Source organism: Daphnia pulicaria, chromosome 2, assembly GCF_021234035.1.
Source record: "Daphnia pulicaria isolate SC F1-1A chromosome 2, SC_F0-13Bv2, whole genome shotgun sequence".
In the NCBI taxonomy this organism is placed as follows: domain Eukaryota; kingdom Metazoa; phylum Arthropoda; class Branchiopoda; order Diplostraca; family Daphniidae; genus Daphnia; species Daphnia pulicaria.
In genome coordinates, this window is record NC_060914.1 from 9,702,328 (window position 1) to 9,725,891 (window position 23,564).

The following is a 23,564-nucleotide window of genomic DNA, read 5'->3' on the forward strand; positions in this document are numbered from 1 at the left end:
CTTATACACTCCTCCTTTGAGCAATATAAGAGATAGTGCGGCCTTTGAATCCTCCCATTATTGCCGCAGGATAATTATTCATTTAAAACAATTTTTATTTCAACAAATTCAACGTTTTGATATAATCCTTTTCAAGGAATTTAATTAACGAACTTGCATTTTTATCCACGGATATATTAACAGTCATTTTATTCAAACTCAAAAGTTGCCCAAACATTTAAACTAACAAAGCTCACTGGCAAGCAATTGAAGAGCTAGTGATAAGGCCACGTAGCCTGTGTGAAGGTAATCCAGGCAACTGAAATACGCGTCTCCAAAATACATGATCTCTCCACGGTCCAGGAGACTGCAACTGCGGATGTATTCTTCAACCGGGAAATTTCCGGAATTCCAAATCGTTATCCCGCGGTTCCTGTACCGAAAACACAAAAAAATGAATTAACTTCCGTTTTTTCCCATAAAAGTCACCGGATATTAAATGATATACCTGAGAATGCGTTCCGATTCGACGTTGAATTGGTTGATCTTGGATGAAAAAATGTCCGTGTTGTGACTTTCGCTGGACCCGAAAAAATCGATGACGGGATACTGCCTCAACCAAATCACACGGGTTGATGTGGTTGCTATGCGCTGGAGCACCGGTGCCAGCTCTCTTAATCCCTTGGCGTACAGTTGCTGACTCGAATTTGCCTCGTGAATCATGTGGTGTGTAGATAGTCCTAAAATTTTAAAATAAAACGGATTATACAGATGGCTATTACGACAGAATAGCTGTGTATCTTCATAAGTACCTATAAGGACGATTTTAACCATATTGGCATGAAGATTTTGAATGATCTGAGGAACGACATCCGTTATGTTTTCCCCTAGAAAAGGTCGCCAATAGAAAGATAAGCGGAAATTTAAAACGTGGCTGGTGAAATTTACGTCCCGATGTAATTTGTAATAGGATTTGAGTTTCGGTTCAATATGTAAATCGTAGTCTGGAATTATCTACAAGCGACGCAAAAAAAAATAATCATTTAGCAGAGCCGGGGCTGAAATCTATAAAAGGAATTTACCTTGACAAAGTTAAAAAATATTTGCCGCACTCTCGAGTCACCGATGAAAACAAAATTTACATAATTTGACTCGTCCAGCGATCCTGTCACATTCCGTTCGCCGGAAAGCGCGTCATCAACGCAGTTCACTATATCTTTCTTGTCGAGCCATTTAATTTGGCAACGTCCTTTGAGGTGGTTTGTTATATCGAGGATGCCTTTATCACATAACGGTAGCGTTTTATCTAGGAAAGATCGACTGACAAAAGTTTTATTTTAATAAAATTGTTCCGTATTTAATAAGAATTAAAGAATTAATTGTCGTACTAAGCTAGCTGAAGCTTCCTTTGATTCGCCACTCTTTCTGGTAGTTTTTTGGCTTGGTTATTAAAATAACATGTCATTGAGTAAGACAAAATTAAAATTTGGGCCATGATGAAAATGGACACTCCCAGTTTAGCGTATCGCGGTGAATTTAAGTTTCTCTCGTTAGAGTCGAGCAACGTTTTCTCATCGGCAGTTTCTAATTGACTCTGCAAGAATCGACAAAAAAGTAATTAAGCGATAAAATATAACTTCCATCAAATTTTAAAATTGTTTTGACTAGTTCTGGGAATCTGAGATTTTTCTAAGCCTCTAATAGATTATAATTTTTTTTTTTATGGCAACATGTGTGACTAAAATACAGAATATTAAAATTTTCTAATGGAAAAGGAAATCGTTTTTCGTCCTGGCAGCAACATCCTATGACGAGAAGATGTTGGCTGCTGACGAAGACTACATATATAACCTTCAGAAAAGCATTCCATCGGAAGGACCCTTCAGAGTATAAATCCCTCTAGGTCAGATCGATTTTTGATTACGATTATTATCTACAACAACGCATGCCGAAGAAACCACTGCTTGAAGCAAGGGCAAAGTAAATACCGGTAGTTGACTACCAGGTTCTTACATGCTGTGCAGTTCTCCAGTTTTCCAGTTGTGCTCTTCTTTCAACTCTCGCATTTCCCACTTTTAAAACGATTCTTCTCGAAACCGTATAAAATAGTGTCGATAATCGGCGCAGAATTTTGAATAACGATGACGTATTAGTATTAGACTGAAATCCCCAAAAATAAAATAGATTGATTAAAAAAACAGCACTGAAACTCTCAAGTCTCATCAACATTATTTCCTTACCATTGGATTTCGAGGAATAATCACAGGTAGGTCTGGCAATTATAATCCGCCCTGACAAATTCCACTAGAGATTTTACAAAACCTGATGTGATTGTCACTGGTAAGTTCTTCGAGCCATTCCTAAACACGGCTTAATAAAAACATTGATCGCAGTTGTACACTGGGATTGAACTTGATGAGCACTAGCCGTATACCTTCTGAATCTTAGTGTCGAGGATGCAGACTCTGTGATTACTCACGTACGTTCACGCAAGAAAAACCCTTGAGCAGGGCGGAGCTTACTGCATCACTATACAAGTCTTTAGGCTGGCCTTGGACTTTCGTATGATTCTTACGTCAGCATTTCTTGCGGGAAACTTTGAATTTGGGGGGGGGGGGGGGGTTCTAACAAGTTGGAATGAAAGCGAAAAGGCCATTTTGGTTATTCGAGAAATACACGGTCCACTAACACCACTCTGCTTATTACTAAAACGACACGACGGAGAAATCGGTCAGCTGTTTTGTCGTCAATCGTTAATAATGGAAACTTTGACTTGTGTGAACAACTTCCTTTGTTTACCTATGCGCCGTTTTGATATTTAAAAGATCGAATGTAACGGAAAGAAACAGAAGACGAAAACAAAAACACGCAGGGAAACTCCCATCTAAAGGGGTTGGGGGGTTGGGAGAAGGAGTGGTAGCGGCATGGCGACTTCTTGGTAAAATACTGTTAGCCCAATACCCCTGGGACTGACCATCTTGTTGAGGATGGCTCCCCTCGTTGCCCATCCTGAGGGCTCATCAGCTTCTTACCACTTTGACTCCCTCAGTCGAATTTAGACTTTGCAACAGTCAACATCTCCACCACATTTTCGCAAACTGGTCTTCAAGTGTCCAATTGTTGTGTATCTTCATTTCTAGTCAATTAGTCATCGCCAATATTGTGCAGGTATAATTTAGCTCTGATTTATCTTCCAACGGTGTTATGTTATGCATATGTAGACCCACTCACCTTATTAGCAGCCCATTGTTATTTGGAATTTTTCAGCTGAAATTAAAAAGATGGGTCAGATTTGCGGTGCCCATAGCAACAGCCCGGATTACAGCATCACCAACGTGGCTAACGGTTACCACAAAACCATTTGGGTGAAGGTCGTCGCGGAACGAAAGTACGTGACGCTGAGAGACTCGTCCATCGAGAACACAGCCGGGCTCGGCTTCACGCCCATCTTTCCCGGAGATTTCGACACTTTCCGACTGCCGGCCAATCAAGATCCTGACGATCCTGTTTACATCACCATTCTCACCAGCGACAACGCCATTTTGTACAACAGTGTGCCGCAAAATGAAAATCAATCGCTCATCGTCGACAAGAACGGTTGGCTCAAATACGCACTGAGCGGATTCATTTGGAGGGATACGAACAATCAGGATCACGACATCAACTCCACTTCGTCGACTTGTCCCATTCAGTGAAAATCGTCCAGTCCAGTGTGATGTGATAAGGTTCATTGGAATTTTATTTAAAAAAATTTGATCTCTTGATTGTAACAGTGTAAATACGATATCCAAGAATAATAAGAAATGAAGTGCTTTTTTCGGTTGTCTTCCCAATACAGAACAATTTTGTACTCTGCAATCAACATTTCTTTTTTAACGTGGTTATGTGATATTATTATTTTTCCTCATAATGTATTTGTGACCCCCCTAATTTCATGATAATTTGGTTGGGAGAATTTATGTATCAGCTATAAGTCTATAACAGGAAACACTTCACACAATAATGTAAACTATACAGGGTCTCTATCCCTACACATTACCTAGACACATTTCAGATAATTAAGAGTACAGCATTTAAACAAATAGCTGTATAATAACCGCTTTCCCATTCTTAGTTTTACAACACATATGGCTGAGTCTACTGACGGATATTCTGTCAATCGCCTCTATGGTGCTCATAAGTATTCCGATAGCAATGATTACGGTTGGAGTAGTCATTTTTTTTCTACGTCGTGGTTCTTGACCGAAGTCCAGGTAACAAAATTAAAAGTTTAAACCCATTTTTTAAAAGATATAGTAGCTGAGAAAATTATATTTGAATTTTTACATTTAGGTGAACTGGGGATCTTCGACTCAAGCGCAAAATTGCCGCGTTGCGCTAAACAGCATTCAACAACTCGTGTCCACATCGATGAACATGCTAAGAATTACAGGCTCCAGATTTTGGTATTAACTGGACTACCCAACACTCGCCCTGCTCTAGTCGACTTTGCCTATCTCATCTGTAAGAATAACTCACTCATGATTTGTGGAAATATTGCTACTAGGTAACTACCTATTTACAGGTAGTTAGTTAGTATTAGTTTACATTATCACAGTCGCAGATCTCACAGTTTCTGGCATGTTGACATTTCTGGAAAGTTGACCAATCATTTTGTACCCCACCATCAGAATTCAGAATGTTGGGCTTCACACCTTGCCCACTCCCGAGAGATGAGCATAGGGGTCACGCCTGTGTGGAAATCCGTGTTATCAGCAATAGAGAAATACCCAATGATTGTGGTGACCGGCAGATAAGCCTTTTGCTGGAGATGAGGAAGCATAGCATGCGTCAGTCGCTCCTGTTTAAATTGAAATAGAATTTAGCAGATAGGAAATGTAATAAACACGTACTCATAAAATTGAATACCTGAATAACTTAGCAATGTTTCCACAAATCATGAGTGAGTTATTCTTACAGATGAGATAGGCAATGTCGTCTAGAGCAGGGCGAGTGTTGGGTAGTCCAGTTAATACCAAAATCTGGAGCCTGTAATTCTTAGCATGTTCGATGTGGACGCGAGTTGTTGAATGCTGTTTAGCGCAACGCGGTAATTTTGCGCTCGAGTCGAAGATCCCTCTTATAAATGTAAAGATTAATATATAGGCTAATTTTCTCAGCTACAATATTTTTTTTAAAATGGATTTCAACTTTAAATGTTACCTGGACTTCGGTCAAGAACCACGACGTAGAAAAAAATGACTACTCCAATCGTTATCATCGCTATCGGGATACTTATGAGCATCATAGAGGCGATTGACAGAATACCCTATGTCAGTAGACTCAGCCATATGTGTTGTAATGCTAAAAATTTGAAAGCGGTTATTATACAGTTATTTGTTTAAATGCGCTCTTAACTTTCTGCAATGTGTCTGGTGTTTACCTCAAACGTTGGCCGCCATCCGATGGGTTTGATTAAAGCTGACATGAATCGTCGAGAAATTCAAGCAAACGTGGCGAGAAAGAAATTCGAAATCAGGACAGCGATCTTCTTCGGCTGACGAGAAATTCAGTTTGATATTGACAAAAAAAATGAAATAATTAAAACTACAATTTTTTTTTTACCGTTAAGTACGAAAGTTCATACTATAATAGGAATGTGCAAACGTATGGGGTGCGGAATGAACACTTTTTCCAAAAAAAATGTTCAAAAATCGATTACCATATTTGATTTGAAAACAAATTGATAATCGATTTGAATATTGAAACCAAGTTGAAAATAAATTCAAAAATTGAAAATGTTTTGAAATTGATTTCATAAATTGAAAATGATTTTGAAAAATGAAAATGATTTCGAAAAACTAAAATGAATTTGAAAAACTAAAATGATTTCGAAAAATGAAAACGAATTTGAAAAATGAAAATGAACTTGAAAAATGAAAATGAACTTGAATATCCATACAATTTCGGGAGTGCGATATGACACCACCCTACTCTATCCCCAGCTCTCTCCATAGCCATCTCCTATAGCCACCCCGAGACAACCGACTAGCCATTGATGGCTATGTCGCTGATTCCAGCCAGCTAGGCCGTCAGCGATAATGTCAGCCCTTGCCGGGCGGTGCTGGCCACCGCTGCCGCCACAACGGCCGCCGCTGAAGTCTCTCTCGACCGCAGGCCGAGTATTACCCTACACAAAAAAAGATTACACGATCCAACGTGAAAAGTTTCATGTTCCTATACGACTACTTTTATTTGAGGCCGGCCATGAAAAAAAAAGCTTTTCTGTTGAAACGGACATGGGCAACATGACCCATTTGGATCCTCTTCTTTGGCCTCCACCGCCATGTCCGCTGCCTCCATGATGGTAGAAAAGATAGACGTTGCGCCAATTTTTGGTGTTCAATCCGTCGCTGCAGCTGAGACAGAGCCATCCTTCCAATGAACTCTTCCTTGGAATGGCCCAATTTTATATAAATGCCGTAGAGTATCGGGTAGGTAACACTTCCGGCGCAAGTGGACCACATGGCAAAGACGTAGAGACAATAGAGAAGTCCAGCTCCCCAATCCGCTTAGATAGCAGATAATTTCCAGCAGGGCCAGCACCAACATGAGGATCCACGTCAGCAAGAAGACGTGTCCGCCTTGTTCTTCTCGTCGGATTGAACGGCAGAGTATCGCAGCAGTACAGGACGCATAGGCCTATCCAGCGAAACGTACCAGAACACTTCTTTCCGGGCAGTTGGCAGTTAGTGGAATGACGAGAACTTCGCGAGAACGTCATACCGAGGCGTGACTGGAACTTTTCTCAGGTGAAAGCCACCCATTCGGCCGTTCCGTCTTCATCGTTGCTGGGTAGGCTGTGTGTCATTTACTGCAGGAACATGAAACTTTTCACGTTGGATCGTGTAATCTATTTTTGTGTAGAATACTCGGCCTGCGGTCGAGAGAGACTTTAGTGGCGGCCGTTGTGGCGGCAGCGGTGGCCAGCACCGCCCGGCAAGGGCTGACAGTATCGCTGACGGCCTAGCTGGCTGGAATCAGCGACATAGCCATCAATGGCTAGTCGGTTGTCTCGGGCCTCGGGGTGGCTATAGCATCCGGAGAGAGCTGGGGATAGAGTAGGGTGGTGTCATATCGCACTCCCGAAATTGTATGGATATTCAAGTTCATTTTCATTTTTCAAGTTCATTTTCATTTTTCAAATTCGTTTTCATTTTTCGAAATCATTTTAGTTTTTCAAATTCATTTTAGTTTTTCGAAATCATTTACATTTTTCAAAATCATTTTCATTTATCAAAATCATTTTCAATTTATGAATTCATTTTCAAAACGTTTTCAATTTTTGAATTTATTTTCAACTTGATTTCAATATTCAAAACGATTATCAATTTGTTTTTAAATCAAATATGGTAATCGATTTTTGAAAAGTTTTTTTGGAAAAAGTGTTCAATCCGCACCCCATACAAACGTATGCGCGATGAGGTGGCTTAAAAACTCGAAAAATCGGCTGCGATGACGCGATTCGAGTTAGGCCGGACAAGAAAAGATATTTGATAGGGATGAGCTTAAGGTGGCCGCGAAACTGATTTTTTAAGTGACTAGAAAACCTTATTGTCCAATGCGGTCAGTAGACAACACGATTCTGATTTGAGTAACCCAACTACACGGCGCCTTATTTATTTGACTTTACATAGGAACAACGATAACTGCTTGATAAGAAATTGGGTTGGTGTTAGGATAAAAGTGCAATTTCATCGCTGAGTTAAGAAAATACGTACGTATTCCTATCTGATACCAGCCGAATTTCTAGCGGCAAAACACTTGGGCGCGGGGTGGTTCAGTCGTTCAGTCGTCTTTTTTGATTGTTGTAAACATGGAAACCTTATTGTGTCCATTTGTATTTGTTTCGAAACTAGTTTTTAATTCAGTTAGGTAAGTAGACTATACAGTAAATTAATTAAACTTTCTGGCAGTAGGAGAAAACCGACCGAAACTGCTTTTTCAAACTCATGCTATCTCAAAGGACTATTGACCTCTGCAGTCTATCTCGTGATTAACAAAACAAAAATGCTCGTGGTAAAATAAGTACCGGTAAGGATTGTTTCAATGTTTATAATTCAAAATGAATTAAGATGCGGTTAAAATGTGCTGTGATTTAAGATTTTTCAAAAATCGGTAATAGCAATAAAAAAACTAAAATAATTTGACTTTAGCGGTGATATGTGTCAAAGATGTTGAAACCTAAGATGCGTCTTATCATTTATTCTCTTTGTAACTACAAAATGTTATGCGATAAGAGAAGTAATACGGCACTTCAAAGCTGACTCATGCTCTTTCTTCTCTAGATTTAGGTCATTAGTTCAAATTAGTTCAAATAAACAATAAAGCATACCTCCATAAAACACGGACGCTGAAATGAAATGTGTGAGTCGTCGCCGATACTAAAAAGAAGATTTATAAATAACGCACTGAGCCAAGTTCCATCCTGTGGCAACACTTGAGATGCATCGCGGCAAAGGTGTGAAAGTTATAGACTCGATGAGAATTAGAGTCAACGTGTAGCTATAAATGATTAACATATTGGAAGGTGTAAACGATGCAAATAATAGAATAATACGTGATATCTAATCCGACCAATGTTTATTGTTCAAACGAAACCTTTTCCTGGCAGTGTTTACGATCGTTACATTTTGTCATTAGGAATTCATTCCCAAACTTTACAATCTTACTTCATTAATGTATAATACGAATCTTTTGAATTGATGGTGAAAGCACACACATTAATTTGATTCTCTTGTCTTGTTATTTTCCCAATGCTTATTTTCTCTAGTAATATGTTTCCTTCTCTACCCAACCGTTGGGATGGCGACGGATAATATATTTGCGGATCTCGTCGTAAACGAAAATCAAAACAGCGAATGGCATTGCTGGCAACCACCAGTGAAACCTTTAGAAAGTTGAAAATTAATGTTATAATAAGAGGATCTTAGGATAAGGAGGAAGTACCTCACTCGAATTAGCTAAAATGGATCAACAACTAAACTTACTTGAGTGGGTACATGCGAAGACCTTTGTCCATGCCGGGAGTGTAGGAGAGGAGGCAAGCGACGGCCGTCTCAAAGAAAAGACCGAAAGTGAGAACGTGATTGCGCATGCCCTGCTGGAACAGCGAATTGCGTCTGGTTTTGCAAATGATCAAATCAGTCCACTGGACGATCACGATTGAGACGAAGAAGGCCGTGTGGCAGGTGAACTCCAATTGTTTGCGGTGTTCGTAAGTCTATTTAATAAATGTTGAGTTATCGAAATGAAATTGAAAAATAAATTTATGATGTACCCATTCTTGACCGTAGGAATCTTGGAGATCGTTGATGGCCTTCGAGTCCCATCGCTTTCGCAGATCAAATAAATACATTGGCCAGAAACCGTTTTCGGCCATGATCACAAAGTAGGTGAAGAAACCAGCGGCCGCTTGCATCATACCGATTTGACCATAGGACATGGAAATCAACCTAGAATATAGATTCCATCAGGTTTCAATTACGAATGTGGGATGGAATCAACCCATTGTTACCTGTCGTTCACGAGTTTGTCCGTTTGAGCGTTACGTGGGCGCCTTTTCATAATGTCAGATTCAGCCTCTTCGTAAGCCAGTGAAATGGCCGGTACCTAATTTGTAATCACACGCCGTCAGTTTTCAAATAAAGATATAATCGATTTTTAACAATATGCACACCATGTCCGTTCCGAGATCGATGCAGAGAATTGTAACGGTGCCAAGCGGCAACGGAATGCCGACTGAAATAAAAGCCAAGAACGGCGAAAGTTCCGGAATTTTAGACGTCAGTGTGTAAGCGATGGATTTTTTCAAGTTGTCGAAAATCAGACGTCCTTCTTCTACTCCAGTTACGATCGAAGCGAAATTATCGTCGAGCAAAATCATGTCGGCGGCTTGTTTAGAGACATCGGATCCGGCAATACCCATGGCCACACCTTCAAACAAACACCCAATAATAAATTTTTACCTGCGGGATTTTTAAAATCAAGTTAGACGTACCGATATCAGCTTTCTTCAAGGCTGGCGAATCGTTAACACCATCGCCTGTGACGGCCACAATGGCACCGGCACGTTGGCAACCCTCGACGATGATGAGCTTTTGTTGGGGAGATGTGCGGGCGAAAACGATTTCGGAATGATTACGCAAAACTGCGTCAAGTTGGTTAGCATCCATGTCACGCAGCTCCAACCCAGAAATCACGGCTGCAGAGGCGTCGCGCGGATTCACTCTGTCTACCGGCACGTTCAAACGAGCGGCAATATCTTCAACTGTCTCGCTGTCGTGCGTAATAATGCCCACTGCACGAGCAATAGCTTTGGCCGTGATCGGATGATCGCCCGTCACCATAATAACTGGAATAAAATGTTTAAAAAATTCAGCCCATCAGTGTCAGAGTGAAATAATAATAAGGAGAATTGTAGAATACCTTTGATTCCGGCTGATCGGCATTTGGCTACAGCGTCGGGAACAGCAGCTCGGGGTGGATCAATCATGGAAATCAATCCAACAAAACGAAGTCCACTGATGGGGAAGTTAACTTCATCAGCGTCGAATTTGTAGCCTTTCGGATATTGGTCGAGAGGTAGGTGAAAATCGCAGAAACCTAAAACACGCTCGCCCATTCCACCCAATTCCATGTAAGCCGAGTTAAAAGCTTCCTTCATTTTCTCATCCATAGGTCGGTCCTCTCCGTTAATGAATACGGTCGTGCAGAGATCAAGGATTCTCTCCGGAGCTCCTTTCATGGCCAAGAAATATCGACCATCTCTCTTGTCTTCGTTCTCGTGAATAGACACTTGATACTTGTTGCTCGAGTTGAATGGAACTTCGCAAACTTTAGCATTACGTGCCCGAATCGCCATAGCTTCACCAGTGGCTAATTGGACACATTTGAGCAAAGCGGCTTCGGAAGCGTCTCCGTTAACGTCACGTTGCATAATAGGAACGGCTTGTTGTCCACTTTCAAATTCGGCTCGACTGCACAGACAAGCGACACGGGACAAGGCTTTCCAACCGGAACTCGTCTTGTCGTATTGGGCACCTTCAAATTTTTAGTAATTAATAGTTTGAATGATTTTTACCGGCTTGGAAAATTCGAATAAATACCGGATTGATTTTCGGTGGTGTCGGCTTCGATGACTTTGTTGTCGAACCACATGTGAGCGACTGTCATGCGATTTTGTGTCAGAGTTCCGGTTTTGTCGGAGCAAATGGTCGAAGTGGATCCAAGGGTCTCGACGGCTTCCAAGTTCTTAACTAAACAGTTCTTCTTAGCCATGCGCTTGGCCGTCAGTGTTAGACAGACTGTGACGGTGGCCAACAATCCCTCAGGAACTTTAGCTACGATGATACCGATCAAAAAGATGGCAGCCTCTAAAAAGCTGTAACCTAGAACCATGGCGAGGATGAAAAATGTGACACCCAAACAGACGGCCACCACGGTAATGATGTGAATGAAACGCGAGATCTCTCGGGCAATCGGAGTTTCGCCCGTTTCCAAACCGGAAGCCAATCCAGCGATACGACCCATCACGGTGTTGTCACCGATATTAATCACGATACCGCGAGCCGTACCTATTTGGACGCAGTATAAATTATTCTTTACACTTGCGCATCAAATATTTGGGGAAAAACTGAATTACCTTCAACTGCGTTGGTTGAAAAGAAAGCCAAATTTTTGGTTTCTAGAGGATTGTTATTGGTGAATTCCGGAGTGCGGCTTTGTGGTTCCGATTCTCCCGTTAGTGAAGAGTTGTTGACTTTAAACTGTCGGGCCTCCAAGATGCGGATGTCGGCCGGAACACGGTCACCAAATTTGACTTCGACCAGATCACCGATCGTGAGCTGTTCAGCCTTGATGGTGGATTTTTGGCCGTCGCGGATGACTAGAGCAAATTGCGGCACCAAATTCTTGAAAGACTCCATAATCTTGTTGCTCTTCCTTTCTTGGAAGTAGGAAAACATGGCCGTCACTACCACGACTACCGTCAGTGCGATGCCGAGATACAACTGAAAATGAATTCATTAAGCGTTATTGTGTAATTAGATTTCATTCGATTTTTAAATAACTCACGTTATCGCCTAGGACTTCAGGATTTCTGTAGATTTCAATTGAGTAAGCCACGTAGCAGAGGACGGCGCCGATCCACAAGAGCATTGAGAAACCGCCGAAGAGCTGGTTGCAGAATTTCACCCATTCCGGCGTTGTCTTGGGAGGCGTCAGGGCATTAGGTCCATCACGTTCGTAGTTGGATTTAGCTTGCGCTGTCGTCAAACCCTATTTAAAAATTCAATAACAAAATATTCGTTAGTGTAATATTGGATTGACATGTAAATTGAAAGATAGTGCGTATATATGATGCTAGCAATTTTAACTGAATGCAATCAAACGATTGGTTAAGAACACACAGAGTGATGAAACAAATGAAGTGTGATAGCTCACCTTAACTGGGTCGCACTTCATACGACGGTAAAGATCCTCCACCGGGATGCGATGCTCGTCCAATTCCAATTCACGTTTCAAATCGTCCAAATTACCTTTAATTTTTTTCTTTGAATCTTTTGGACCCCCCATTCTGGAATCCGGTTCAGTCTACAAACAAAAACGAAACAGAAAAAAAAGGAAGACCTTCATGCATCAATCACATTATTAAACATGTGAGAATAAAACATAAATAGAATGTGTTAATCAATTATTTTTTTTTACTTGCAGCAGGAAGAAAAAATTATAGCCGCACTCAGTGGCTCTGCTCTTTCAGCCTGAAGAGAATTCAAACAAAGACTCCAGAATATATAACCCCCGAAGATACCATCTTGATCATTGGTCATTATTTGTCCCACTTAATTTACGATTCTATTCGCATCACGAAATCGACGCGTTAGCCGAGAATGATAGAAATCGAACTGGTGTTGACCAAAATTGTTTTCCTTTCTCGTCAAATCATCAAATCATCGTCATCCGATGACGTGATTGAAGGGGAAGATAACGAGCGGCTTCAGTTTACGTCACAAAATTTACAATTTTGGCTGTCTCTATTCGCCCAAAACTGACTTGAACTCAATGCAGTTATTTTTTATTCTTTGTGTTTAGTGGTGTATAACTAGTTATGGAACACAAGAGATATAAGAGATATAAGAGCTCACCGTTAAACTGTTTGAAATTCGTCCTGAACTGGTTGTAACCCAACAAAAGTTTATCTCCTGTTACTCTGTCCGGAATTCCGGCATCTAATCCACGACAAGTTTTGGCTTTGTCACTTCACACGGTTGATGTGAAACAGGTCTTATGTCGCCAAAACCAGTGGCAATTAATTCAGTCTGGTGTAAAGTACTGGTATCCTATGAGAAGCATTCGAACGATATTAGATAAATCGGCAGTGAAAGTCCTGAATTGTTAGTTCCGTGTTCCGTCCATCCAATTCTTAGTGAAACGGCGACAGCCCATAAACATGAACCAATTTAAACAATCCTTCACGTCGCCGAAAACGACCAATCAATTTACAAAATAATATAGTCATAGGCCTATCAAGATCTTGACCAACACCACCAGTTCATGAAACATACATTTTCAATCGGGGACAATGTTTGAAATATAATAAAATTCATAAAATTGTTCTGATTAGTTTGGACAATCACGTAATAGGCCTATACCGGCCTATACGTGGTCTTGTCCAACTCAATTTCAATTAACGAATGCATACAATATTTTAAAATACTTCAGCATAATTTTATCACTAATCGAATCGTTCCCAACATAATTTTTTTATAATAGTTACAGTATACATTTTTACCGCTATAGGCCTATAGGCCGGTAAAACAGTCAACGTCGACGTCAACGTCATATTTTCGACAGGCTGAAGGCTATGTAATGTATGCACTCTCTCTTCGGCAGAGTGATGCCATTTGACGGCTAGCATAATTATAATAATTAAAGAATTCAAACTCCGTGAAAATCATTCTTAATCACTGAGAGAACGTTTGTGTTGCTATGCAGCAATTTATACAAGTCATTGAACAACCGTCGAGTATATTGATCTCATGTGTTTATGATGTTGTGAAACGATGTCAGCGCAGTTTAAAAAATGCGATGACGCAAACATATACTAGTAACAACTAGGACTGCGTTAGTTCCGTTCTCGAGGCCACACCTACTTTAGATTTCCCGGCCAAGGAGAATTGGTAGCAAATATAGATTAGAAAAGGGAATGACGTCCTACGTTAATTGAAACACTCTGCTGGGAACCAAAGATTAGTTTCGGTGACAACAGTAAATGCAGCAGGTTGTACAGCAGCAAACGATTGAAACCGCATTCTTCCGGCTCGGAGCAGTAAATGTATCCATCTAGTCTTGGTGGTTTGAAATGTTGACATGTTGAAGTAACATAACTGGTTACATTAACCGCTTTGATACAGAAGCGTGGAAATTAGTTGCTGCATTGAGTTCCAGTCACATCTGGACGATCGAGATGATGACGTAAATGGGAAACAATTTTCGCTCTTGTCTCCTCCTACCATCATCACGTCACCTAACGGCAAGGGCATTTTAACAACAAGGAAAAAGCTATTCCGGCCAACACTGTAAAGTGTAAATTTGTATCCGTACTCTTCGGTTAGTGTTTGTGATGATGCGCACAGAATATGAGATTGATTGCCGGTCGGTGTCAGCCATCAAGTTGGTCTCCGAGGTGATAAATTCAGTTGACTTTAGTCAAACGCGCCTCAGACTGAAAAAAGTATCCTTACCGAGTAAACACTCATCTCCAACTTCAGGTAACAATAGACTCTTGCCGCTATTACTGGTTTTGGGGTTATATAGCTTTAATCACGTACAAGAAAACATTACGAACGAACGAATATAGGCCTACTCTATTAATCCAAAGAAAGTATAGAACGAAACACAGGCCATTATTTTGTATTTATTTCGACTTAAACTTTATTTTGGAGAAATTAAGAAAATCATTAGCATGTCGTAAGTGCTCCCATAGAGTAGGCCTACTTTATGACGAAACAGATGAAATGTTTTAGTAAATAAATACGTTTTCATAGGCAAAAAAAAAAAATCTTTGGATAGTGTTTTATTTGCTCAAAATAGATAGACGTTGTACTATTGGGCATTGGCTGTATATAGACAATTATTAGTGATATTAATAGACGAAGTTTATAAAAAACAAATTAAAGCGGGGTAATTGCAGTTTGCCCCAATGGTTGGCAATACCCTGAATTCGTTTATTGATTTTAAACTTGATAGGCTTTACTTTTAATAAAAATTAAAAAAAAAAATTCAGGGTTTAATCGTAGCCTAATTGTAATTTGCTCATATTTGACACGCGTGCATCTAGTCTAGTGTGATGAAGGAGACAAAAACATTTAAAAAAAAGAGACGTTGAGCATCGCTTCAACAGTTTGTTGCCTTTTGACATGTTACATTTTACTGGAACACACTTATTAATTAGGGCCTAAGTATAATACACGCACTATTATTCTAGAGCATTATTCTATTTTGCAGTATAGGGCTTTAAAAGGTCGTTATATTCACGTTCTGACTAAATGTGTAAGATTGGTGATATAAGCAATTCTATGCACGTAAACACATCAAAAGTTGGCGATCGCTTTGGAAATAATTATTTACTTCTCATTCCCGCTGCATATCCGGCATCATCCCGCTGAAGCCGCGTCATGAATTGAGCTAATTTTAAAGAAAGAGAGAGAGAGATAAGAAAATTGAGCTCAGATAGGGATGAGGGTTTTAGTGGAGGCCAAACTCTTTATCTCTGCAGTATAAGGATAGCGAAGGATATTGCTTGATTATTTGAATTTAAAATTAATCTTCACATAATAAGTCCCGTCGCTTGCCAATCCACCAAGTTCATATATGTAAGCCGGGTTTGAATTTTCTTTCGTTTCGTGTAGGCCCATATAAGTTAATTGTGCGAATTAATAAAAATTTAAGGCGTGATCGTGTTGCTGGGGAAAGCCAAAAGGTGTTGAATTCCGATTGATGTGAAAAAGAGCTTGGATCTTGATAAATGTATACAATCCGTTCAGCAGTTTCCGGTCGCAGGAAATTGGTTTAAATGTAATCGATATGGGGTAAAAAAGTCTATCGATTTAGTTGGGCCTTCCAAACATCGTCTGCTTTTTCTATTTTGTTCACGTTCACAAAACTTGTCCACGACTTGATACTTTGAAAATGAGAAGATAGTTAGGTTTGGAGGCGATAAGGACAGGATTAAATGTGTAAATGTTAATACTATTTCAATTGCAATCAAAGGTATGGGTTTCGATTCATATTATAATTCGTCATAATCAAAATCTGTTTAAAAATGTTTAGTTTTTAGTTTATGCATAACTTGTTATAGTTGAGAATCTTTTTTTTGTTTGTGTTAGGTTGATTTATGACCTAAATTTGGCAATTTAAATGTAGATCTATCAGAAAAAAAAATCATAAATCTAGATGAAAGAGAGCATGGTTAACGATTTATACCATAGAATTCTTTACCTAGCAACACAAACTATCACCAATAATAAGCAATGAAGTTATAACCAACATGTTTTTCACCGGCAAAATTACGTTATTCCTGTAAATATCCGCATGACGTGATACTGGCATTTCTTTTTTTACGGTGACAAAACCGGTGTTGTACAACTATATCTGGTTCCAACGTTTTATACAATTACCGAGTGTGTAGTAGTCGCAATGAGTTCCCGCCAGTTTTTAACTAAATGCTGACTAGCCTACATGACGTAATCCGAAACGAAAGAACTTTGTTTCTTCATCACGTCGGCAAACTGCGATTACAGCATCAATTCCCATGTCATATCGCTGTGGCCATTAAATTTTACCAAGGTTATTATTTGATTGCTCAACAAGATAAACAATCAATTATATAATTGCGTTGATGTTCAGCTCAGTTCTGGATAAAATCTTGTGACGTCAATCGGAGACAGCGTACTAATAACTAATATGCTTCGCCTTTCCAATCATATACCTTACATTACGTCACTAAATATTACGATGTGATTAAAAATCAATTTTTACCATCCAATACCAGTTTGATCATTATTTCTACTTTTCTGCTATTGACTAGAAGAGATCCAAGAGTTTTTACCGGTCATTGCTGGTCAACCTCCAAGTTGGTCGAAGTGACGTCCAGAGATGATATATTCAGCATTCAAACTGGAGTTGTCTTCAGTCTCAAAGCAGCATTACCTTGCGTGCTGCTGGGCCGGCATGCTTCCTTTGAACGTCAGGTAAGAACTTTTCTTCATTTTTACAGTCTCATCTCTCATGTTCTCATTTGATTATGCATTGTAGTAAGAGCTCTTTGACACTCTTTTTGCGTTAATCTTATGCTGCGCCAATTAAAAAAGGGGTAGTCAACAACGAGGCCTTCTAAGTGCTAAGTTTTTGAGTAAGTTATCGTTGGGCACTGGTAAAGGCATAGCTATTACCTACAGGGGGTCATACTTTCATGTGTCGCCTTTAAAGAAGACAGACTTATTAGATTTCATATTTTTCTAAACAAGCTTTCCTGCATGAGAAACCCTCGTGAATAAATTACTTTTGTGCTTTTTGTTGTAACCATAAATTGAACGTAATTTCAATTTATTTTTGTCAACTGACGCTTCATGCTGTAACCTGGCACTTGTCTTCCTTTTCCTGAAGTATGACCACTGCTCCGGCTCACCACCGGCTGAGCGGTTAAAAGTTACAGTCCTGGTCATCATGTTACTCATATCATTCTACTCATGCTCTCATAGTTTCGTTCCGGAACTGACTCTCAATGCAACCATACCCTTTTCGAAATATTTCTTCTTCTATCCAGTACTATTTATTGGTGGGGTAACTGATTCCTGTAGTTAAACTCGACAATTAAATCCAGTTGATGGGATGTTTATTTTGTCTTTTATACGAGCTACATAACATGAAAAATAATTATAGCTGGCCTACTATTTGGTGTTATACTACCCAGCACATTTTCTATTTTAAGAAGTGATCGAGTTGTGGTTATGAGTTATGACGTATGAGTTATGCATCAGACGCATTTTAATTAAATGGAAATGCCCACGTCGGCTAGATAGCCAGCACGTTTCTCAATATTTCTAGTCTTTAAGCTTCTAATCGTATTAGCTTTTCTTCTCCTGGAGTTCCGGTTGCTATCCTCAAGGAATTTGCTTTTATATTTTGGCAATAATTTGATTTTGTATTTATCACTGTTTTGTTTCAACTCTTGTTAATTTTGATCGTTTTTCAAATACTTTATTTGATTTAGTATTTTACTGTCATTCCAAGAAAAAGACCGAGTTTTGTTCTTTGTATAAGTTTTGTATTTCCATTTTCTAATTAGACTGTATTGGCTTTACAGCACATGAATAATTCCTAATATGATTCAGGACCATAATAATACCCTTTACTTGCTTATACTCTTTACCAGGTGGAAGAGACAACCATAAGTGTGCTGTGTTCAGGGGCACCGATATTTATATCACTACTAGACAACAGTCAACGCGGTTACAGAAAAAAACATTTGAGCCCAACAAGTAAAAGTAATTTACACTTAATTATTCTAGTTTCTAAAGTTACAGAAAACTAAAAGAATGACAATTTGGTCAGTAAAACACGACATGTATAACTATTTTAACCAAAATGTATTGTTAAACAGGACTTGGTTATGGCAATTGTGATCGTGATTATTACTATGTGCGATTTTGGCTTTAGATGATTAACAGCTTCAATCCAAGTCTTTACATGTACTTACCGATAATTAATGATTAAAATCGATAACAATTGCTTAAAATGGCTGTGTTATGTAAAAGACACATTTTTATTTTAACTTTCAGCTCATCCAACGTCAACGCATTTCGACCAGTTTTTTTTTAGTCGTCTTGCGAATAGACTTTAGTAGTAGGTCTCCTTCTCTAACCAACCACCAGGGTGATGTCTAAGGATGAGCTTACGGATCTCGTCATAAACGAAAATCAAGACGGAGAATGGCATGGCTGGTACCCACCAGTTCAGTCTGTACAAAGCGAGAAAAAAAGGTATTTCGATTATATAACATTTCAGCCTGGAAAATGAAATAATTATGTTTACGCTTACTTGAGTGGGTACATGCGAAGACCTTTGTCCATGCCGGGAGTGTAGGAGAGGAGGCAAGCGACGGCTGTCTCAAAGAAGAGACCGAAAGTGAGAACGTGATTGCGCATGCCCTGCTGGAACAGCGAATTGCGTCTGGTTTTGCAAATGATCAAATCGGCCCATTGGACGACTACGATCGCAACGAAGAAGGCCGTGTGGCAAGTGTACTCTAATTGCTTTCGGTTATCGTAAGTCTAATAAAATATTTCAAAATAGGGATTATTCAAATAACCCGTTTAATTATATACACGAATTACCCATTCTTGTCCGTAAGAATCTGGGAGATCGTTGATGGCCTTCGAGTCCCATTGTCTACGGATGCCAAAGAGATACTTCGGCCAGAAACCGTTTTCGGCCATGATCACAAAGTAGGTGAAGAAACCAGCCGACGCTTGCATCATACCAACTTGACCGTAAGCCATGGAAATCAACCTATTATGCATAGTAATTTAAAATATTGTAAAATAAAAAAAAAATATTAATGAATAGTAGATAAAATAATAAATTATTATAAATATGATTATTACCTATCGTTAACGAGTTTATCTGTCTTAGGGTTACGTGGGCGTCGCTTCATGATGTCTGCTTCGGCCTTTTCGTAAGCCAGTGAGATGGCTGGAACCTATTTCGGTAATTAATTCATCAGTTTTTGCCCCGTTTTCATTTCCATAATCAAGAAGCTATAAAATACCATGTCGGTTCCGAGATCGATGCAGAGAATTGTAACGGTACCCAGAGGAAGAGGAATATCGGCTAAAATGAAGATTAAGAACGGCGAGATTTCAGGGATGTTAGAAGTTAAAGTGTACGCGATGGATTTTTTCAAATTGTCGAAAATCAGCCGGCCTTCTTCGACTCCAGTTACGATCGAAGCAAAATTATCGTCGAGCAAAATCATGTCGGCGGCTTGTTTAGAGACATCAGAGCCAGCAATACCCATGGCCACACCTTAAAACAAACACCCAATAATTAATTTTTATCCGCGGGATTTTTAAAATCAAGTTAGACTTACCGATATCAGCTTTCTTCAAGGCTGGCGAATCGTTAACACCATCGCCTGTGACGGCCACAATGGCACCGGCACGTTGGCAACCTTCGACGATGATGAGCTTTTGTTGGGGAGAGGTACGAGCGAAAACGATTTCGGAATGATGACATAGGACCTTGTCGAGTTCATCGGCACTCATATCACGCAAATCTGAACCGGTGATAACAGCGGCAGTGGCGTCGCGATAGTTAACCTTATTTAGCGGCACATTCAAACGGACGGCGAGCTCCTCAGCTGTCTCACTGTCGTGGGAAATAATTCCGACGGATCGTGCAATAGCCTTGGCAGTGATCGGGTGATCACCAGTAACCATGATAACTGAAACATTATTGATCGGTTTGTAAGTTTTTAGTTCAATTTGCGTGTAAAAATTAGGACTTCAAAAGCGGAAGCGTTGCAATACCTTTGATTCCGGCTGAACGGCATTTGGCTACGGCGTCGGGAACAGCAGCTCTGGGCGGATCAATCATGGAAATTAATCCGACAAAACGGAGTCCACTAATGGGAAAGTTGACCTCATCAACGTCGAAATGGTATCCTTTAGAAAATTGGTCGAGTGGCAAATGTAGATCGCAGAAACCAAGAACACGTTCGCCCAATCCGCCAAGATCCATGTAGGCCGAGTTAAAAGCTTCTTTCATTTCATTATCCATCGGTCTGTCCTGTCCGTTAATGTAAATGGTCGTGCAAAGATCAAGGATTCTCTCCGGAGCGCCTTTCATGGCCAAGAAATACCGGCCATCTTTCTTGTCTTCGTTCTCGTGAATGGACACTTGATACTTGTTCATTGAATTGAATGGAATTTCGCAAACTTTTGCATTTCGTGCCCGGATGGCCATAGCTTCGCCAGTGGCTAATTGGACACATTTGAGCAAAGCGGCTTCGGAAGCGTCTCCGTTAACATCACGTTGCATAACGGAAACTCCTTGTTGTCCGCTTGCGAATTCAGCTCGACTGCACAGACAAGCGACACGGGACAAAGCTTTCCAACCGGAACTCGTCTTGTCGTATTGGGCACCTTCAAATTTTTAGTAATTAATAGTTTGCGTAATTTTTACCGGCTTGGAAAATTTGAATAAATACCGGATTGATTTTCGGTGGTGTCGGCTTCGATGATTTTGTTGTCGAACCACATGTGAGAGACTGTCATGCGGTTTTGTGTCAGAGTTCCGGTTTTGTCTGAGCAAATAGTCGAAGTGGATCCCAGGGTCTCGACGGCTTCCAAGTTCTTGACCAAACAATTCTTCTTAGCCATGCGCTTGGCCGTCAGTGTTAGACAGACAGTGACAGTTGCCAACAGTCCCTCAGGTACGTTAGCTACGATGATACCGATCAAAAAGATAACAGCTTCGAGCCAATTGTAACCCAAAACCAAAGCGATGATGAAAAAAGACACGCCCAAAAACACGGCTACTCCGGTGATAATGTGGATGAAATGCTCGATCTCGCGAGCAATTGGAGTTTTGCCCGTCTCCAAACCGGAAGCCAATCCAGCGATACGACCCATCACGGTGTTGTCTCCGATGTTGACTACGATTCCCCGAGCAGTTCCTGCATTTGCACAATAGCATCTAGAGAGAACTTTTATTTTGTATTATAAGTTTTAATTACCTTCAACTGCGTTGGTCGAAAAGAAAGCTAAATTTTTGGTTTCTAGAGGGTTGTCATTGGTGAATTCAGGACTGCGGCTTTGGGGTTCGGATTCTCCCGTTAGTGAAGAGTTATCGACTTTGAATTGATGTCCTTCCAAGACACGGATGTCGGCCGGAATGCGGTCACCAAATTTGACTTCCACCAAATCACCAACAGTGAGCTGTTCAGCCTTCATGGTAACTTTTTGTCCATCGCGGATGACCAAAGCGAATTGAGGGACCAAATTCTTAAACGACTCCATGATTTTGCTACTCTTTCTCTCTTGTAGGTACGAGAAGACACCCGTCACAACTACGACAGTCGTCAGTACGATACCCAGGTACAACTAGAAATTGAATATGAGAGATTGCTTAGCTATTAGATTTTATTAATATGGTGTCGTGATTGTATAAGTAACTCACATTATCACCGAGAATATCGGGATTCTTGCTGAATTCAATAGTGTAGGCAATATAGCAGAGGACGGCACCGATCCACAAGAGCATTGAGAAACCACCGAAGAGCTGGTTGCAGAATTTGACCCATTCCGGAGTTGTCTTGGGAGGCGTCAGGGCATTAGGACCATCACGTTCGTAGTTGGATTTGGCTTGAGCCGAAGTCAGACCCTGTTTACAAATTCAATAACAAAATATTTGATTCTCTGTGGTGTTTTCAATAACCATTCACCGTCGTTCTCACGATTATACAACTCGGTAGTCTATTAGTTCCGATAATGCGACTTGACTTTTAAATACGGAAAGATGCCCCCTGGCTGCATCTATCCGGTTTCTTTCAGGTTCGATTCGTAAATTCTGTATGCTAACCGCGCTCACCATAATTTACCGATTAACCAACGGATTTTTTTGACTGATTGGAAACTTAAAATGAATATCGAATAGGTTTTCAATGTTTCGAGTGCTGATTTTTCAATGCAACAATAAATCGACAAAATCTCCCACAACCCCTCTTCTGAGAAAATCTCCCACTTGCAAATTACAGTTTATCTTTTTGTCAGTTTTCGCATGAAAAGCTCAATATGTTTCTAATAAAATAAAAATGATGTAACATCCAAACTTTACCTTAACGGGATCGCATTTCATACGACGGTAGAGATCTTCGAGGGGAATACGGTGCTCATCCAACTCCAATTCACGTTTCAGCAGCTCTAAATCTTTGGTGCCCTTTTTAGCTGGTGCCATTCTTGACTCTTAATTCAGGCTATGCCCATAAGATTAAAAAGAAAACTGTGATTCTTTAACCTGACTGAACCCGAAATCAATTTGTAAGAAAACGACAAGAATAAATGGTGAAGGTAAAATATGTTACCTGGAGCCGGAAGAACGAGTGTCGCTCAGAAGCGATGCCTTTTCTGCCTGAAGGATGTTTGAACAAGGACAGCTGAATATATCGGCTTGGAGAGACCCACGTTGACGGTTCAACATGCATTAATCTGGTAAATTTCTCATTCCAGACATCAACTCACTATCCGAATAGGTGATACTGTACTTTTGCTGCAGTAGATTGTTTATTAAATCGCCTTGTCGTTCGGCGACGTGATCGGAAAACCAGGAACTACACGATCTTAGAGGGGATAGAAAAAGGTTGCTGATTTGCGTCACTCATATACGGTCGCCATTCCGTCCAGAACTGACTGGAACTCAATGCAGCTGCTTCCCACGCTTTCTCTGTACGCGTTTGAACCAGTTACGAAATTGAATAGCCCGAC

The 23,564-nt window shown here is 40.2% G+C and overlaps 4 protein-coding genes and 1 long non-coding RNA gene across 5 annotated transcripts in view; 2 read left to right on the plus strand and 3 right to left on the minus strand.

Moving 5' to 3' along the window:
- The window catches only part of LOC124326057 (sodium/potassium-transporting ATPase subunit alpha-B-like), a 28,413-nt gene extending 15,644 nt beyond the window's left edge, over positions 1–12,769 (minus strand). The window contains exons 1-12 of the mRNA XM_046784661.1: positions 12,727–12,769; positions 12,463–12,612; positions 12,094–12,297; positions 11,663–12,029; positions 11,127–11,594; positions 10,447–11,061; positions 10,019–10,372; positions 9,698–9,954; positions 9,536–9,630; positions 9,299–9,473; positions 9,009–9,241; positions 8,786–8,908 (exon numbers count right to left, since the gene is read on the minus strand). Coding sequence (XP_046640617.1) covers positions 8,788–8,908; positions 9,009–9,241; positions 9,299–9,473; positions 9,536–9,630; positions 9,698–9,954; positions 10,019–10,372; positions 10,447–11,061; positions 11,127–11,594; positions 11,663–12,029; positions 12,094–12,297; positions 12,463–12,594 — 3,021 coding nt within the window. The 5' untranslated portion in view covers positions 12,595–12,612; positions 12,727–12,769 and the 3' untranslated portion in view covers positions 8,786–8,787. The remainder of the gene's footprint in view (positions 1–8,785; positions 8,909–9,008; positions 9,242–9,298; positions 9,474–9,535; positions 9,631–9,697; positions 9,955–10,018; positions 10,373–10,446; positions 11,062–11,126; positions 11,595–11,662; positions 12,030–12,093; positions 12,298–12,462; positions 12,613–12,726) is intronic.
- Positions 179–2,419, minus strand: LOC124326222. The gene is made up of 6 exons (XM_046784935.1): positions 1,993–2,419; positions 1,368–1,573; positions 1,062–1,299; positions 792–993; positions 488–719; positions 179–412 (listed from the first exon to the last, which is right to left on the minus strand). Exons 1-6 carry the CDS (start codon positions 2,206–2,208, stop codon positions 223–225), a joined length of 1,284 nt encoding a protein of 427 aa, XP_046640891.1. The 5' UTR covers positions 2,209–2,419; the 3' UTR covers positions 179–222.
- LOC124326633 lies at positions 2,902–3,677 on the plus strand. Its single transcript, XM_046785553.1, has 2 exons — positions 2,902–3,147; positions 3,247–3,677. The coding sequence occupies exon 2, from the start codon at positions 3,261–3,263 to the stop codon at positions 3,672–3,674; it is 414 nt and encodes a 137-aa protein (XP_046641509.1). The 5' UTR covers positions 2,902–3,147; positions 3,247–3,260; the 3' UTR covers positions 3,675–3,677.
- Positions 12,770–14,524: 1,755 nt separating the features above from the next.
- On the plus strand, positions 14,525–18,985 carry LOC124326790. The gene is made up of 4 exons (XR_006915837.1): positions 14,525–14,789; positions 17,108–17,270; positions 18,455–18,566; positions 18,861–18,985. It is a non-coding gene; the product is annotated as an uncharacterized LOC124326790 (long non-coding RNA).
- LOC124326058 (sodium/potassium-transporting ATPase subunit alpha-B-like) lies at positions 18,648–23,272 on the minus strand. The gene is made up of 12 exons (XM_046784662.1): positions 23,165–23,272; positions 22,918–23,056; positions 22,261–22,464; positions 21,818–22,184; positions 21,290–21,757; positions 20,610–21,224; positions 20,171–20,524; positions 19,850–20,106; positions 19,686–19,780; positions 19,416–19,590; positions 19,120–19,352; positions 18,648–19,039 (listed from the first exon to the last, which is right to left on the minus strand). The coding sequence occupies exons 2-12, from the start codon at positions 23,035–23,037 to the stop codon at positions 18,919–18,921; spliced, it is 3,009 nt and encodes a 1,002-aa protein (XP_046640618.1). The 5' UTR covers positions 23,038–23,056; positions 23,165–23,272; the 3' UTR covers positions 18,648–18,918.
- Positions 23,273–23,564: the final 292 nt, after the last annotated feature.

Excerpts from the sequence above, each read along its gene's own strand:
- LOC124326633 (XM_046785553.1), top strand. The coding sequence starts at position 3,261 with ATGGGTCAGATTTGCGGTGCCCATAGCAACAGCCCGGATTACAGCATC.
- LOC124326058 (XM_046784662.1), bottom strand. The coding sequence starts at position 23,037 with ATGGCACCAGCTAAAAAGGGCACCAAAGATTTAGAGCTGCTGAAACGT. Across the intron at positions 19,353-19,415 it reads ATTCTTACGGACAAGAATGG|ACTTACGATAACCGAAAGCA; the intron begins GTAATTCGTGTA and ends ATATTTTATTAG. Across the intron at positions 19,040-19,119 it reads CTTCGCATGTACCCACTCAA|ACTGAACTGGTGGGTACCAG; the intron begins GTAAGCGTAAAC and ends CGCTTTGTACAG.
- LOC124326222 (XM_046784935.1), bottom strand. The coding sequence starts at position 2,208 with ATGTTGATGAGACTTGAGAGTTTCAGTGCTGTTTTTTTAATCAATCTA. Across the intron at positions 1,300-1,367 it reads AGGAAGCTTCAGCTAGCTTA|TCGATCTTTCCTAGATAAAA; the intron begins GTACGACAATTA and ends AACTTTTGTCAG. Across the intron at positions 994-1,061 it reads TATTTTTTAACTTTGTCAAG|ATAATTCCAGACTACGATTT; the intron begins GTAAATTCCTTT and ends CGTCGCTTGTAG.